This window comes from Sphaeramia orbicularis, chromosome 7 (genome assembly GCF_902148855.1).
Source record: "Sphaeramia orbicularis chromosome 7, fSphaOr1.1, whole genome shotgun sequence".
NCBI classification, from domain to species: Eukaryota; Metazoa; Chordata; class Actinopteri; order Kurtiformes; family Apogonidae; genus Sphaeramia; species Sphaeramia orbicularis.
Window position 1 is genome coordinate 38,909,543 of NC_043963.1, and position 12,107 is coordinate 38,921,649.

At 37.4% G+C, this 12,107-nt stretch overlaps 1 protein-coding gene across 2 annotated transcripts; it reads right to left on the reverse strand.

The window, feature by feature from the left end:
- Positions 1–239: 239 nt before the first annotated feature.
- pofut1 (protein O-fucosyltransferase 1) lies at positions 240–8,244 on the reverse strand. Of its 2 annotated transcripts, none has more exons than XM_030137777.1 (7): positions 7,290–8,244; positions 3,269–3,390; positions 2,771–2,953; positions 2,404–2,516; positions 2,024–2,216; positions 1,668–1,910; positions 240–1,353 (listed from the first exon to the last, which is right to left on the reverse strand). In XM_030137777.1, exons 1-7 carry the CDS (start codon positions 7,369–7,371, stop codon positions 1,159–1,161), a joined length of 1,131 nt encoding a protein of 376 aa, XP_029993637.1. In that variant the 5' UTR covers positions 7,372–8,244; the 3' UTR covers positions 240–1,158. The 2 variants fall into 2 exon arrangements, with proteins under 2 accessions (XP_029993637.1, XP_029993636.1); XM_030137776.1 differs by lacking the exon at positions 7,290–8,244 and adding an exon at positions 3,905–4,059.
- Positions 8,245–12,107: the final 3,863 nt, after the last annotated feature.

The window sequence follows — 12,107 nt, forward strand, 5'->3', positions numbered from 1 at the left end:
GTTTGACAACATATATAAAAGACAAAAATACAATCCCAAGAAGGCTATGATGAGTGTTCTGAATGTAGTTCCGTCAAAAATGTCTCCGCTGACTGCTAAAAAAAAATAATTCGTAAAACTAATCTCATATCTGGCAACAAACTCTCAAACTCGGCCAACAGTTTAGCATATCAGCTGATTCATCTGTACTCACAGATTAGAGATAAACACACTGAGACTGTAGTTTCTTTGTAAAAAAAAAAAAAAAATGAGTACATCAATTTATTGATGAAAAATACTGTAGAAAAGGATTTAAAGGTACAAATGCATGCACTGTTTTCACAGAGGAACACAATTAACATGCCACTCATTCCCACTTTTATCAATTCAATCACTGTGCAAAATCAACTATGTCTCCATCCAAAAACAATAATTCACATTAACAAAACAGTAATGCTGTCTGCTTAACATTCAAACTAGGGCATTTTGTCAGTTTTTGGTCCTCGTAAAGTGAGAGGTGGAAAGACCGCTGTCCTTTTTCCTCCCTATAATTAGTATGTACAGGATCAGTTACTGTGCTCTCCTTGGAATGGAGGGCAAAGAGGACAGGAAAGAGCAAGCTGGAGAGAGATGGACGGGAAAGGAAGGAAAGGTAGGGAAAGAAACAGAGGAGGACAAGGGCAACAGAGAGGAGAACATGATCGTACATGATGACACTGCAATCAGTCTTTTCCAGGATTCACGTGGGTCACCAGAGGTTTTGGTTTTACAACACAGGGTGTCAGCTACAGAATATAGCTGTCACAAAAGGAAATGTTAGGGAAGCTGGATTTACATACTGAACACTAGCATGTACTAATGTAATAGGCAGGCAGACGTGATTTGTAGAAGCCAAATCTTAAGATGACACATTAAAATACTTACACATACAACATACATAGCAGGACAAATAGAAAAGTGTTTTTGGTAGCAGCATCGTCTATGTTTCAAGGTTTCATAAACACTACTGTTGAATAAAAGTATCTATCCTATAACCCATTATCAACCCTTTAAAGTGATAAAGTAAAAAACGACTGTGCTTCTCTTTGAAACATTAATACTGTCTGCCTTCCACAGGCTCCTCATGACAGTCATCCAGCATCAGTGTGTACACACAGGACAGTCACATGGCACTTTTACTCAGAGCTCCTCCTTGTGATTGGGTTTCCCAGGCTTGTCCATGCCAAAAAAGGATGATGGAAGGCCATGGACATCTCGCTCTCTCTTTACAAAGGCAGAAAAGGATGAAACACAGTTGCCGATGAAGTGGTCTGCTTGGCCTAAGATATACAGGTCCATCTGAGCTGAGTCTGGCTGGAGAGTCACCACGTTGACCTGTGTAAAATGCACAAATAAATAACCAACATATTTAAAATAATAGCCAGATAAGTGATTTTAACACAGGTGATAATAAAGCTACCTTGCATGAATAAAGGTCAAGGTCAGTATTGTTAGTCTTTGCGTCTATAAGTGCCTTTGTAAAGCTATGGAATGTTTTTAATTGTGACAAAACAAGTTCTTGAAACTGCCTCTCATACAAGCCATGTAAAATACAACTGCTTTGTTCAGGTCAAACAGGTTTAGGTGACACTTAACAAATCAACCTGGTTCACTTTAAAATTTGGCAAATCAGTTATCCCAAAACCCACCTTGCCCTTGAACAGTTTTTCAATATCCCTGTTGTGTGATTCCGAGTCAGTAGCAATGTAGACAGAGCGAGCAGAGGTCTTCTTCACCCACAGTTTGACGGCCCTGCGGATCTCTGCCAGGTCAGGAAGGCACATGGTCATAGTGAGAGGCAGGGCTGACTGCCGGTTGTAACCGACACACTGAGGGGAGGCCATGAAGTGAGGCCCTGTATCACCACTCTTCAGCATTTTGCAAGCATTTTGCTGTAAGCGAGGAACAGAGAGATTCAGTTGTCATTAGATGATGACAGGTACAACAAGCAGTTGAAAGCTGATGATGAAATTATGTGAGAAATTAGTCATGAAGCTTATCTCACCCAGTCGATGCCAATCCTTAGGTGAATACCAACATATGGTCTGGTCAGCAGGGTAGAAATGTGCTCTTCGCCCTCTTTTACCATCTTGTCTGACCACACCACAAATCGCTGCAGGCCAACATGTTCCTCTATCACTGGAAACTGTGCAGGAGCTCCAGGCAGTGCCAGGACCGGGTGCTCAGAGGGAGGGAACCTTTTTAAACAGGATATCATAATCAGAATGAAAGAAGGTAAGGCAATCCCAGGGTAATATATATATATATATATATATATATATATATATATATATATATATATATAAAATGTGTGTGTTATGTTATGTAAGACATTAGAATTGATGAAAATGAGTTTGCAGTCTGGCTGTCCAAATATGTACTTACTTCTTCATCCACTGAGGCTGGTGGTAAGCACTGAAGGAAATGCCACCAAACAAGACAGACTCATCAAATTCCACCCCAACATAGTCCCAGAAAGGACCAAAGGGGTTCCCATCCTGAAAATGAACCACAATCCTATCTCAGAACAAGCAAATATATAAGCATATTTATGAGCCTGTACTTCCTGACTGACTTTGAGCAGGCCACCAGAGGGCAGCATTTCACCCCTACCATTTAACTTACTCTATTACATTTATTTTACAATCAACTGTAATATTTCTGTTAGTCACAACCAAGCTTTTTATAGGGTAGTTCTAACACTTTTTAATCAAAATATGGGTATTATGATTTTATCCAACTGGATTGTTACCTTCATCGGGCAAGATTTCTTGTCTGCACTCCTCTGTGCAGCAGTCTCAAAACAGTAGGCTTTTCTCTGTCTTAAGGGCCAGTGTTTGGGTGCCAGTTTCTCCATGAAATCTTCCAAACTGACCACACGATGGTAGGCAGACAAGGCCTCAAGCTGGAAGAACTCCTTGTAGGGAACATGGACCTAACCAAAACAGAAAAAAGCAGAAAAGATCCTGTTAATTCTAATGCAACAAGAATATATTGTTATTGTTATTGTTGTGTGAATACATGGAGTGAACAGAAGCACGCCCCTACACAGACAAATAATAATAAATAAAGTTAATAAAAAACAAAACAAAACAAAATAAACACAGAACATGTGTGATAAGAAAGGACATAATTGTATCCTCATAGATTGCATTCAAAGTGACTTTCATGAAGAAGCCAAACTTATTTTGAGAGCTTAGATGACTACATACAAAAAAATGATTAAAACTTCAGCAGTGACTGTACTTACATTTGTGTAAGGAGGCGTATGGTGGCGATAAACTATCCAAGGAGGGACTGCCAAGGTACGGTTCAACATCTTTGCAAAAGCCAAAGATCCCAGGAAGTGATCTGCCTGGTTTCCAAAACGACCTAAACAAATACATGAAGACACAAAACACTTTATACCTACAAAACAAAACACTGAGACAACAGGGGCTTATGGGAAGTGTAGGCACCCTTTATTACAACACTTATGATTTGAAAAACAACAGTTGTATTATGTTAATAAAACCTAGAGTCTTTTTATGTGGAATGAATTCAGACCCACAAGTACCCATGCAGGCAGACCATGAATTCACTGTATGAATAAGATCAAAGAGTTATATTTAATAACACCTACTCCCAAGTTTGTATAAAACTATGTTATTTTCCCAAGTCGAAATTTGCAAGAGGTTATTTTTGTTTTAGTTTAATTATTTTGTCTTTATACAGACTGTAGGAATGAACTCCTTACATCACCGTCCACAGAAATCTTCCGTTTGTATTTAACCGGTGTGTCAGATCACTTTCACTTGAATGAGTCGAGTTTTGGATTCGCTAGCTGTTCTTTTCTTAATACAGATAACAACAAAAACCTAAGTTACAACTGCAAATAGTTATTTACCCATGCACGGGCAGTACAAAACGTAGCCATTCTCATCCCACTTTAATTCTTCGGCAGAAGTCCAAAGGGATTGGAGGAGAAGTGAGGAAAGTAAACATATCAGACTCAGAGCATGAAAAGTTCGCTGATTAACCGCCATTGTAGTTCATGTGATATCCCAGCATGCACTGGCCTTTCGCCCGCTTCTTCTTCGATTACTTATTCAAAGAGTCAAGATGGCGTCTACCTCCGCCTACTGTTGCGGAGTATATAGAGTAATGTATTAGTGTATATAAATTGCATGTATAAGGTAGGAAATTACACTTATTTTACAGCTTATTTAACACTTCCTCATTTAACATTTTTTATGGATATTCACAAGTATATGGTCAGCTCGTTTGTGCCATACACCTGTTGTGTTCAGTGTGAACCTTGTGAACCCTGAGCTGTAATTTTGAAACTTTTTTTTTTTTTTAACAATTTTTTTTTTTTTAAACAAAGGAGGCACTTATGGGACAACTAAGACTTTATTCAAAGTAAACTCACTCACTAGGCTATACAAGAATCACACAATTAAAGCAACCATTTATGACAACACATTAACAAAAACTTTGAGAGCAGTATCAAAAATATATTTAAAAACCCATAGAATTCCTATTATTGTGGCATGTAATCCTATACAGCATGGGTGTCAAACATGCGGCCTGGGGGCCAATCCGGCCCGCCAAAGGGTCCAGTCCGGCCTTTGGGATGAATTTGTGAAATGCAAAAATTACACTAAGATGTTAACAATCCTTTTAGTTCAGCTTCCACATTCAGACCAATTTAATCTGAAGTGGGTCAGACCAGTAAAATACTATCATAATAACACAGAAATAATGACAACTCCAAATGTTTCTCTTTGTAAATGTAAATATTTTAATGTATTTACACTAAAACAAAGTATAATTTGCAAAAAAAAAAAATGCGACTAACCTGAAATGTCTTAAGAGAAGCAAGTACAAGTTTAACAATATTCTCCCTGTTACTCAATATTTTATGTGTTTGTAGATCCACTGTGATCTGTAAGTTATAATGTACATGTGTAAATGATAAACTGAGGCAGAATATTGTTAAAATTACACTTATTTTTTTCAGTTTGTTCATGTTTCTCACATCTTTTGAAAAGATAGTTTGCAGGTGTAAACCTATTCATAATGTAAATTAACTTTCTTTACACTAAAACATAGAGAAAAGTTTGGAGTTGACATTATTTATATATTATTATGTTATTATTTCACTGGTTCGGCCCATTTCAGATCAAATTTAGCTGAATCTGGCCTCTGAACTAAAATGAGTTTGACACCCCTGCTATATAGCGTCAGATACACAACTCCGTAAAAAAAAATTACGAGACCACTGCCATTTCTTCTGATATCAGCATGTCTGCATGTATGATAGCCATTCCATTCCTGTGTCTGTTGAATTCCAACACAAGCACACCTTATTCTACTGAATAAACACCTGATCCATGTCTTATTTAAGAAGGAGAAGTATAAACACCACTGCTGTGGCCATCATTATCTTCTTACAATAGACAAAAACAGTGCTATTATTACTGCAAAAGTAATTGGAATCAAAAAATAACTATTGAAAACTACTGGACTTCTGCTCTGACAATGTTCCCAAACTCTGAGGACTGGTTTTTGTATCAGGACAACGCTCCTGGTCTCAGCTAGGTCAATAAAGGTGTGGATGATGGACCACCAGATGAAGACCCTGTCATGACCAGCCCAATTTCCTGACCTGAACCCACTTTGAAAACTTCTGGGGGAAGATGGATGATCACAAACCACGGAACATCGCTGAGCTTCTTGAATTTCTAAGCCAGGAGCTGCATAAAGTCATCCAACAGCAATGGTGGAGAGCCAAGACACGTGAAAGCTGTCATTGAAAATAAGAGTTATTCCACCAAATGCTGATGTCTGAACTTTTCCCAAGTTAAAACATTAGTATTGTGTTGGTTAGAAATCAGTATGAACTGGTTTTCTTTGTATTATTTGAGGTTGTTATTTTGACCTTGTGTCGTGTTCTGCAAATACATGCTCTAAATAATAATATTTTTATTTGGAAGAAATGTTGTTGGTAGTTTAGAGAATAAAACAAAAATGTTCATTTTACTCAAACACATACCTATAAATGATAAAATCAGAGAAAGTGGTAACTTTGCAGTGGTCTGTTATTTTTTTTCCAGAGCTATAGGTTTTGGGGTTTTTTTTGTTTTTTTTGCCACATTTATATTCAGGGTGGATAAAGTGTGAAAAATTTCATTCCAAAATGAAACCCTAAATGTTGAAAAACCTAACACAACTCTTAAAAAATGAGGATGTGTGCTCATATCACTATTTCTGTCATAAAGTGTTAATTTGTGTAGCTGGAAGGGAAAAGGCAGTGAAAAAACATGTTTACCTTAACATTAATTACAACTCTGGTTCTTAAGACATATATTTACTATGTGGCCCTGTGTCAACATGTTGTTTGAGACATTTATTTTGTTATTACATTTGGAAAAGTAATGCATTTTTGCCTCCATATGCCCTGGGAAGTTACTCATGATACCATACAGACATTACATATTTGCATGATGTCACACATGTTGCCCACATTTTTACGCTTTGAAATAATATTACAGTTTTATAAGAAATAGACAACAATAAGTTATTCAGCAAGATATCTAACTATTTGCCTACTCTGTACTGATCATTTTTACAGATAAACAAACCCATGCAAAGTTCACTTTGAAAAATATTCATTATCTCCCTTTTGCATTTTTCCCTGGATTCCCTGAAATCAGCTGGACCCAATCAATGCTACGTTCAATGATAAAGATTTAGATCCAGAGCTCTGTCATTAGGTTCTTCATTAGATACTCACATGTGTGCTCAACATGCCCAGACCCAGTGTACTGGGTAGGCATGGCAACATGTGGTCGGGGTGCGGTCTCAAACCTTTGTTACTCTCATTTAAATCTGTGGACTCTCTGCCAGCCTGCCGTGTTTGACTGAATCCACTGATAATAGCTTAAATATGTCACATTAAAGACATTGTTATCCACTGTTTGGATGCTGAGAGACAAAGCCGATAAGATCTGCATGCAATTTGTTTTTCATTATTATTCCAAAAATACTTACTCACATCTTAACACCAAAAAGTAAACATGGCTCTTAACAAGGATGATGAAACTGCTGCATATTTTATGCATTTAATTCAGTACTTTTTCAAAAAGCAGTTCTTCCCAAGCAGAACTTTGAAATGTTTTCAATTTTGGCCTTCACTGTGGAGGTTACTTCTCAGAGTTAATCCCTCCACATCCTCCAGTTCAGCCAACCCAGTCTAACGTATTCTCTCTTTGTATTCAATCACTCACGTTTTTCTTTTCTCTGATGCTCGACAGCTGGCTGTTCTTCCCTCTTTTCCTGTGTCGTTCGCTGTGTCTGCTCCTCCCCCATCCCTTGAACACACACTGTTTTTCATTGTTAGAGATGACAGCAATGATAACAATGCAAAGAACCACAACTCACAGCCTGAGAATGAGAAGAGAGAGAGAGAGAGAGAGAGAAAGAGAGAGATCCTTCAGGTGAACAAATTAAATGGAAAAACAAAAGATATGAAAATGTAGACCCAGTACTGGTTTACTAAAGTTCTTTTCCATATCTATTGGATCCACATGCAGTGATAATAAACGTGTCATGGGATAATGACAATAAATGATCATATCATTCTGGAGAGAATTGTAACACAGAGTGAGACTGTGCATGTTTGGGAATTTTAGGTATTTTTGACTCATTGTCCTGTGTTTTAACAAATTAATTTCTCTTTTTGGATCTATAAGTTCCTCAGTCACATAACTTTTCTACAGAAGAGGGTGACGTTTGCACATCTACATATCCATATATGTCACTCATGTTTCTCACATAGACGTTACCTCTTTCTTTTTTCTTTACTTGCTGTTCAAAGCAGAATAACAGACCTAGCTCTCTGCCTGTGGCCTTTCAGAACAAGGAAATAAGGTAGTCAACCTCAAACAACCCGCCTCCTGTTGACCTTTCTGTGTTGTTACTGACGACCTCGCTTTCAGTTCAGCTGGAGGCTGTGACTAGTGCATGTGGTGCAATCTAACAGTCACTGAGTACATATATATTTGCAACTTAGTTTAAGACTTCTTAAACTTTTTACTGACATCAGTTTTCCTGTCTAATAAAAAGAAGGGAATCTTTAAACCTTTCTTTTAACGTAAAACCCTACTGAAAGTTATTTATGCAACTTTTAAAAAAATTTTAAGAATCACTGTCTATTTTGCAATAAAAGTTCTCCCATGATAGCACAAAGAGACACAGAATATGCAGAAGAAATTGAAACAGAGGACCTTGTATATCAAAAACAGTTAAAGCCTTAATGAAAAATGTCACTATCAGAATGCCTGGTGTGGAAGCTTTGCCAAGTTCAGAACAGAGGTGGAATAATGCAGTGCGACAGTGTAAAAATCTACTGTACAGAGTTAAATTGAATGGGACAGTTTTTAAGATCAAACTGTACATATTAATCTTCATCATGCATAGACCATAGTCTTTTGGCTCTTTCAATTTATTTAAATTGAAAGATTTTTTAGAGAATTTGCCAAAGCTAACAAAATCTGTTGACATAATGTCTGTTTTTATTTTTAGTCCTGTAGGATCCCCATTTGGCAGCAGTGTACCTTAATGATGTAGATGTTTAACCGGACAAGACACCCCATGTTCCACCTCCACCCATCCACCTTATCAACCTGCTGCAGCTGGCTGGCTGTGACCTGATACCCCACCTCATCAGAGCAGTGAGTACCAGCTGAGATAGACCTCCCTAAGTCTTACTCTGTGCTATAGCCCGAAGTTATCAAACACCAGATGCTCAATAGTTACATCACAGCCACAGGATGGGATCATGAGGTATCTATCAGAGCAGGAACATGATCCAAGCAGTATATTATGTAAAGTTTGTGTTGGAAACATTAACAGGTTGATTTTTTGGATGAGTTGTGATCAAGTATTTTCTGCTTTTATATTACGGTAACAGTTTCCACATTGGTACAGCTACAGATGGCACTAGTAGTTGACTTTTTATGCTGCAAAGACAAAAAAAACAGATCTACAGAAAGCAGTTACACCCCAATCCTGGTTAAAGCTTTAAAACATTTTTTTGCAAAGGAATCAAGCAGAATAATTTTAGTCTCAGGCACATTAAAATATACTAGACTGACACACACTATTTTTACAAAACTATAATTAAAGAAAGCTCAAACAAAACCAGTGAGAAAATCATGAATGTCCACAACAGGCATCAATTTCATGTCCGGGCACTGGAAGCAGTGGTGATGTCTTTGTGTCCGGCGGTTTCCCCATCCTTTCTAAGATGTTTATCGCCCATCTCCACTAATGTAAACCGCCCATCTGTTTTAAACAAAACACATAAAAACACACATAGTCATTTCCCACCACGCTAGACCCTGAGAGAAGGGTTTGCTCGGTTTTTCTGGTGGCAAGGAAATACACTCCAGATGTGAACAAATTGTCCCCCTTGCTAATTGCTATTGTGTTCACTGATGCTGATTTTGGATCATTTATGTTTGTGTAGATGAGGCTTAAAGAGGCAAAGATGCCAAATTTTGCATGTGTTATTTGAGGTTTGAGTTTGTGTGTGTGTGTGTGTGTGTGTGTGTGTGTGTGTGTGTGTGTGTGTGTGTGTGTGTGTGTGTGTGTGTGTGTGAGACTGTGAAGCTGTTGGTTTTTAAAACAAGAGCTGTGACAGAAGAAGGTATAAAAATTAAGGAGGTAAATTGGGATGACACTACAGGAACAGTTGGAGATGTGACTACTGTTGTACTCCACCGCCATAAACAGATGCAGATGTTTCTGCTCAATGCCTGATGAAGGCTTTATTTAAGGGAGCCCATTGCTTTCTTCTGTCCTGTCATCATAACTTCTGAAAGGCTGGCTTCCTCATCTCTTACAGTGCATCTAATCAGGACTGATTAGGTGCGTGGTAGGCGGCCAGAGACAGGCAGGGGAGTGGCTGCTTCGGAGGCTGCCCATGCTTGTCATTCTTCCAGGGTGGTTTCTCTACATCTCAGAGGTTTTCCTGGATGTTCTGGGGAGATGGGAAGACCCGAAAGGGAGAGAGGAATCACAGCAAAGAGGAAAAGAGAAGGAGGAGTAGAACTCAGTGCCACAGCTTTATGTGGCGTTTCATAAGATAGTTAAAAATCGCTCCACAACTCCACAAATAACAGACCACCACGCAACTGCAATCAACCTGACTGCGGTCACACCAACCACACTGTAATCCAAATAAACAAACAATGGCAAAAATGAAAGAAGTCTCCCTCTTTATGCTGGGAAGTCACTTCACCTCATCCATCTTAAACCTTCTGCTCCTCTATCATCTGCTCCTGTCTAGATTCTGTTTATTCTACAGCATCCTCAAGGGGGAAAATAACCAAAACAACTGCACCAAACTGCAGCCAGAACTGACAAGTGAAACTTATTTTTACATACCTAACAGAGCATTAAGGCCAGCCTTACAACCATAGCTCATTTGTGTGACTCTCATAAAATGTTAAAAATAACAGTCAAATAAATCTGTGATCATTTTGCTCCATCATAGTGGCGATTGAGCAGAAAAATCACAGAGCACATCCCTACACTGTTACATAGATTAATCACAATCTATCAAACTACTCCAAACTACTACTGTTTGATTTTTTTTTAAAAATACATATAATGTCAGTTATTTTGAATACACCTAATAATCAGATCACTTTGCGCATACATTTGAAATTATTTAATTTCTTTCCCCTCACATCCAGCTCATGATGGTCTGGCATCACCATAATAAGAAAATGATGAATTAAAACATATCTTCAGAAATAATTTGATCAAATTTCTATTAATGTTATTATATGCAGTAATAATATCCATTAACTCAGATGATTAAACAAAATGCAAGTATTAACTGCAACAATCAAATCAAATCTTGACTCATTCATAAAGTGTGAAATTAATTCATATTAACTGACAGTTGACCAGTTTATTTGTTTCACTGGGAAAAAATGATTTTTAAAAAACATTTTAAAAAACATTTTAATGTAAGCTGATCAATCGAATTAACCTCAACTTAGTAATATTCTATTCCCTGCAGTTATTTAATTGTATTCACAATGAAACTTCCCATTTATCATTAAGAATTCATCTACACTTTGGTATGGTGCACAGCCTCACTATATATTTTTTATCTATTTATTTATCTAAGAACTGTCAACCCAACATTTTAATGACAACAAAAATATTAGAAACCAACAATTAATCTCCTGAGGCAACTGAATAAATTACTCATTATTTTCTGTGGTCACAATTCTTCCTCTTTTTTTTCCTCACACAGGGTTATTTCTTAAACAAATGTTTGCTTGATTAAAAAAAAGGTTTGGCATCAAAAAGCTCAAAAATCAGCCTCCTCTCCCCCTTTTTTGATTGTGTGCCTAAATGTTTTCACAATTCTTGCATTTTAGTTTGGGTTTTTGCGGTTTCTTTTTGATGCAGTTTTCCCCTCGGTTATTTTCCGTTTAACTCGACTTACACGTGTACTTCTCAAATAAAAAAAAGTCAGAAGCCCGAACACTTAAGGATTAAATAATACCTGTAATTTCTTCTTCCAACTGATGACTGTCCTCAGACTTTCATGTGTGTTTTCAGATCTCTGTTTAATGGAAATAAATGCCTCCTTTTCATGTGAAATAACTATTCCCCCAACTCTGCAGCAACAGGTAAGTAAACCTATTGTGATTTGGAGGCGTTTGCTGTGAACAACAGGCATTTTCTACCCGCTCCAAATGTATTGAACACGCCAAAAGGCTTTTGGTGCTTTCATGATCAGTCGGAAATATCGCAATTTGAACGAACGATTAATGAACAAAAATTAGGAAAAATTAATTATATAAACTGGAGGCTTTTTAATAGTAGTATACTATTCAACTGAGATTACCTTCTCTTTAGATCATTTTAGACGTGGCTGAATGCATTTTTTGACCAAAAAAAATAATTAATTCAACTATCAGCCGTGCGTATGGTTTACTCTAACAAATAAATAGGAAACTGTATCGGTGCCTAACATGTTTCAGAATTTTTTCGAATCACTTTAGAGGGTCTTTTTTATT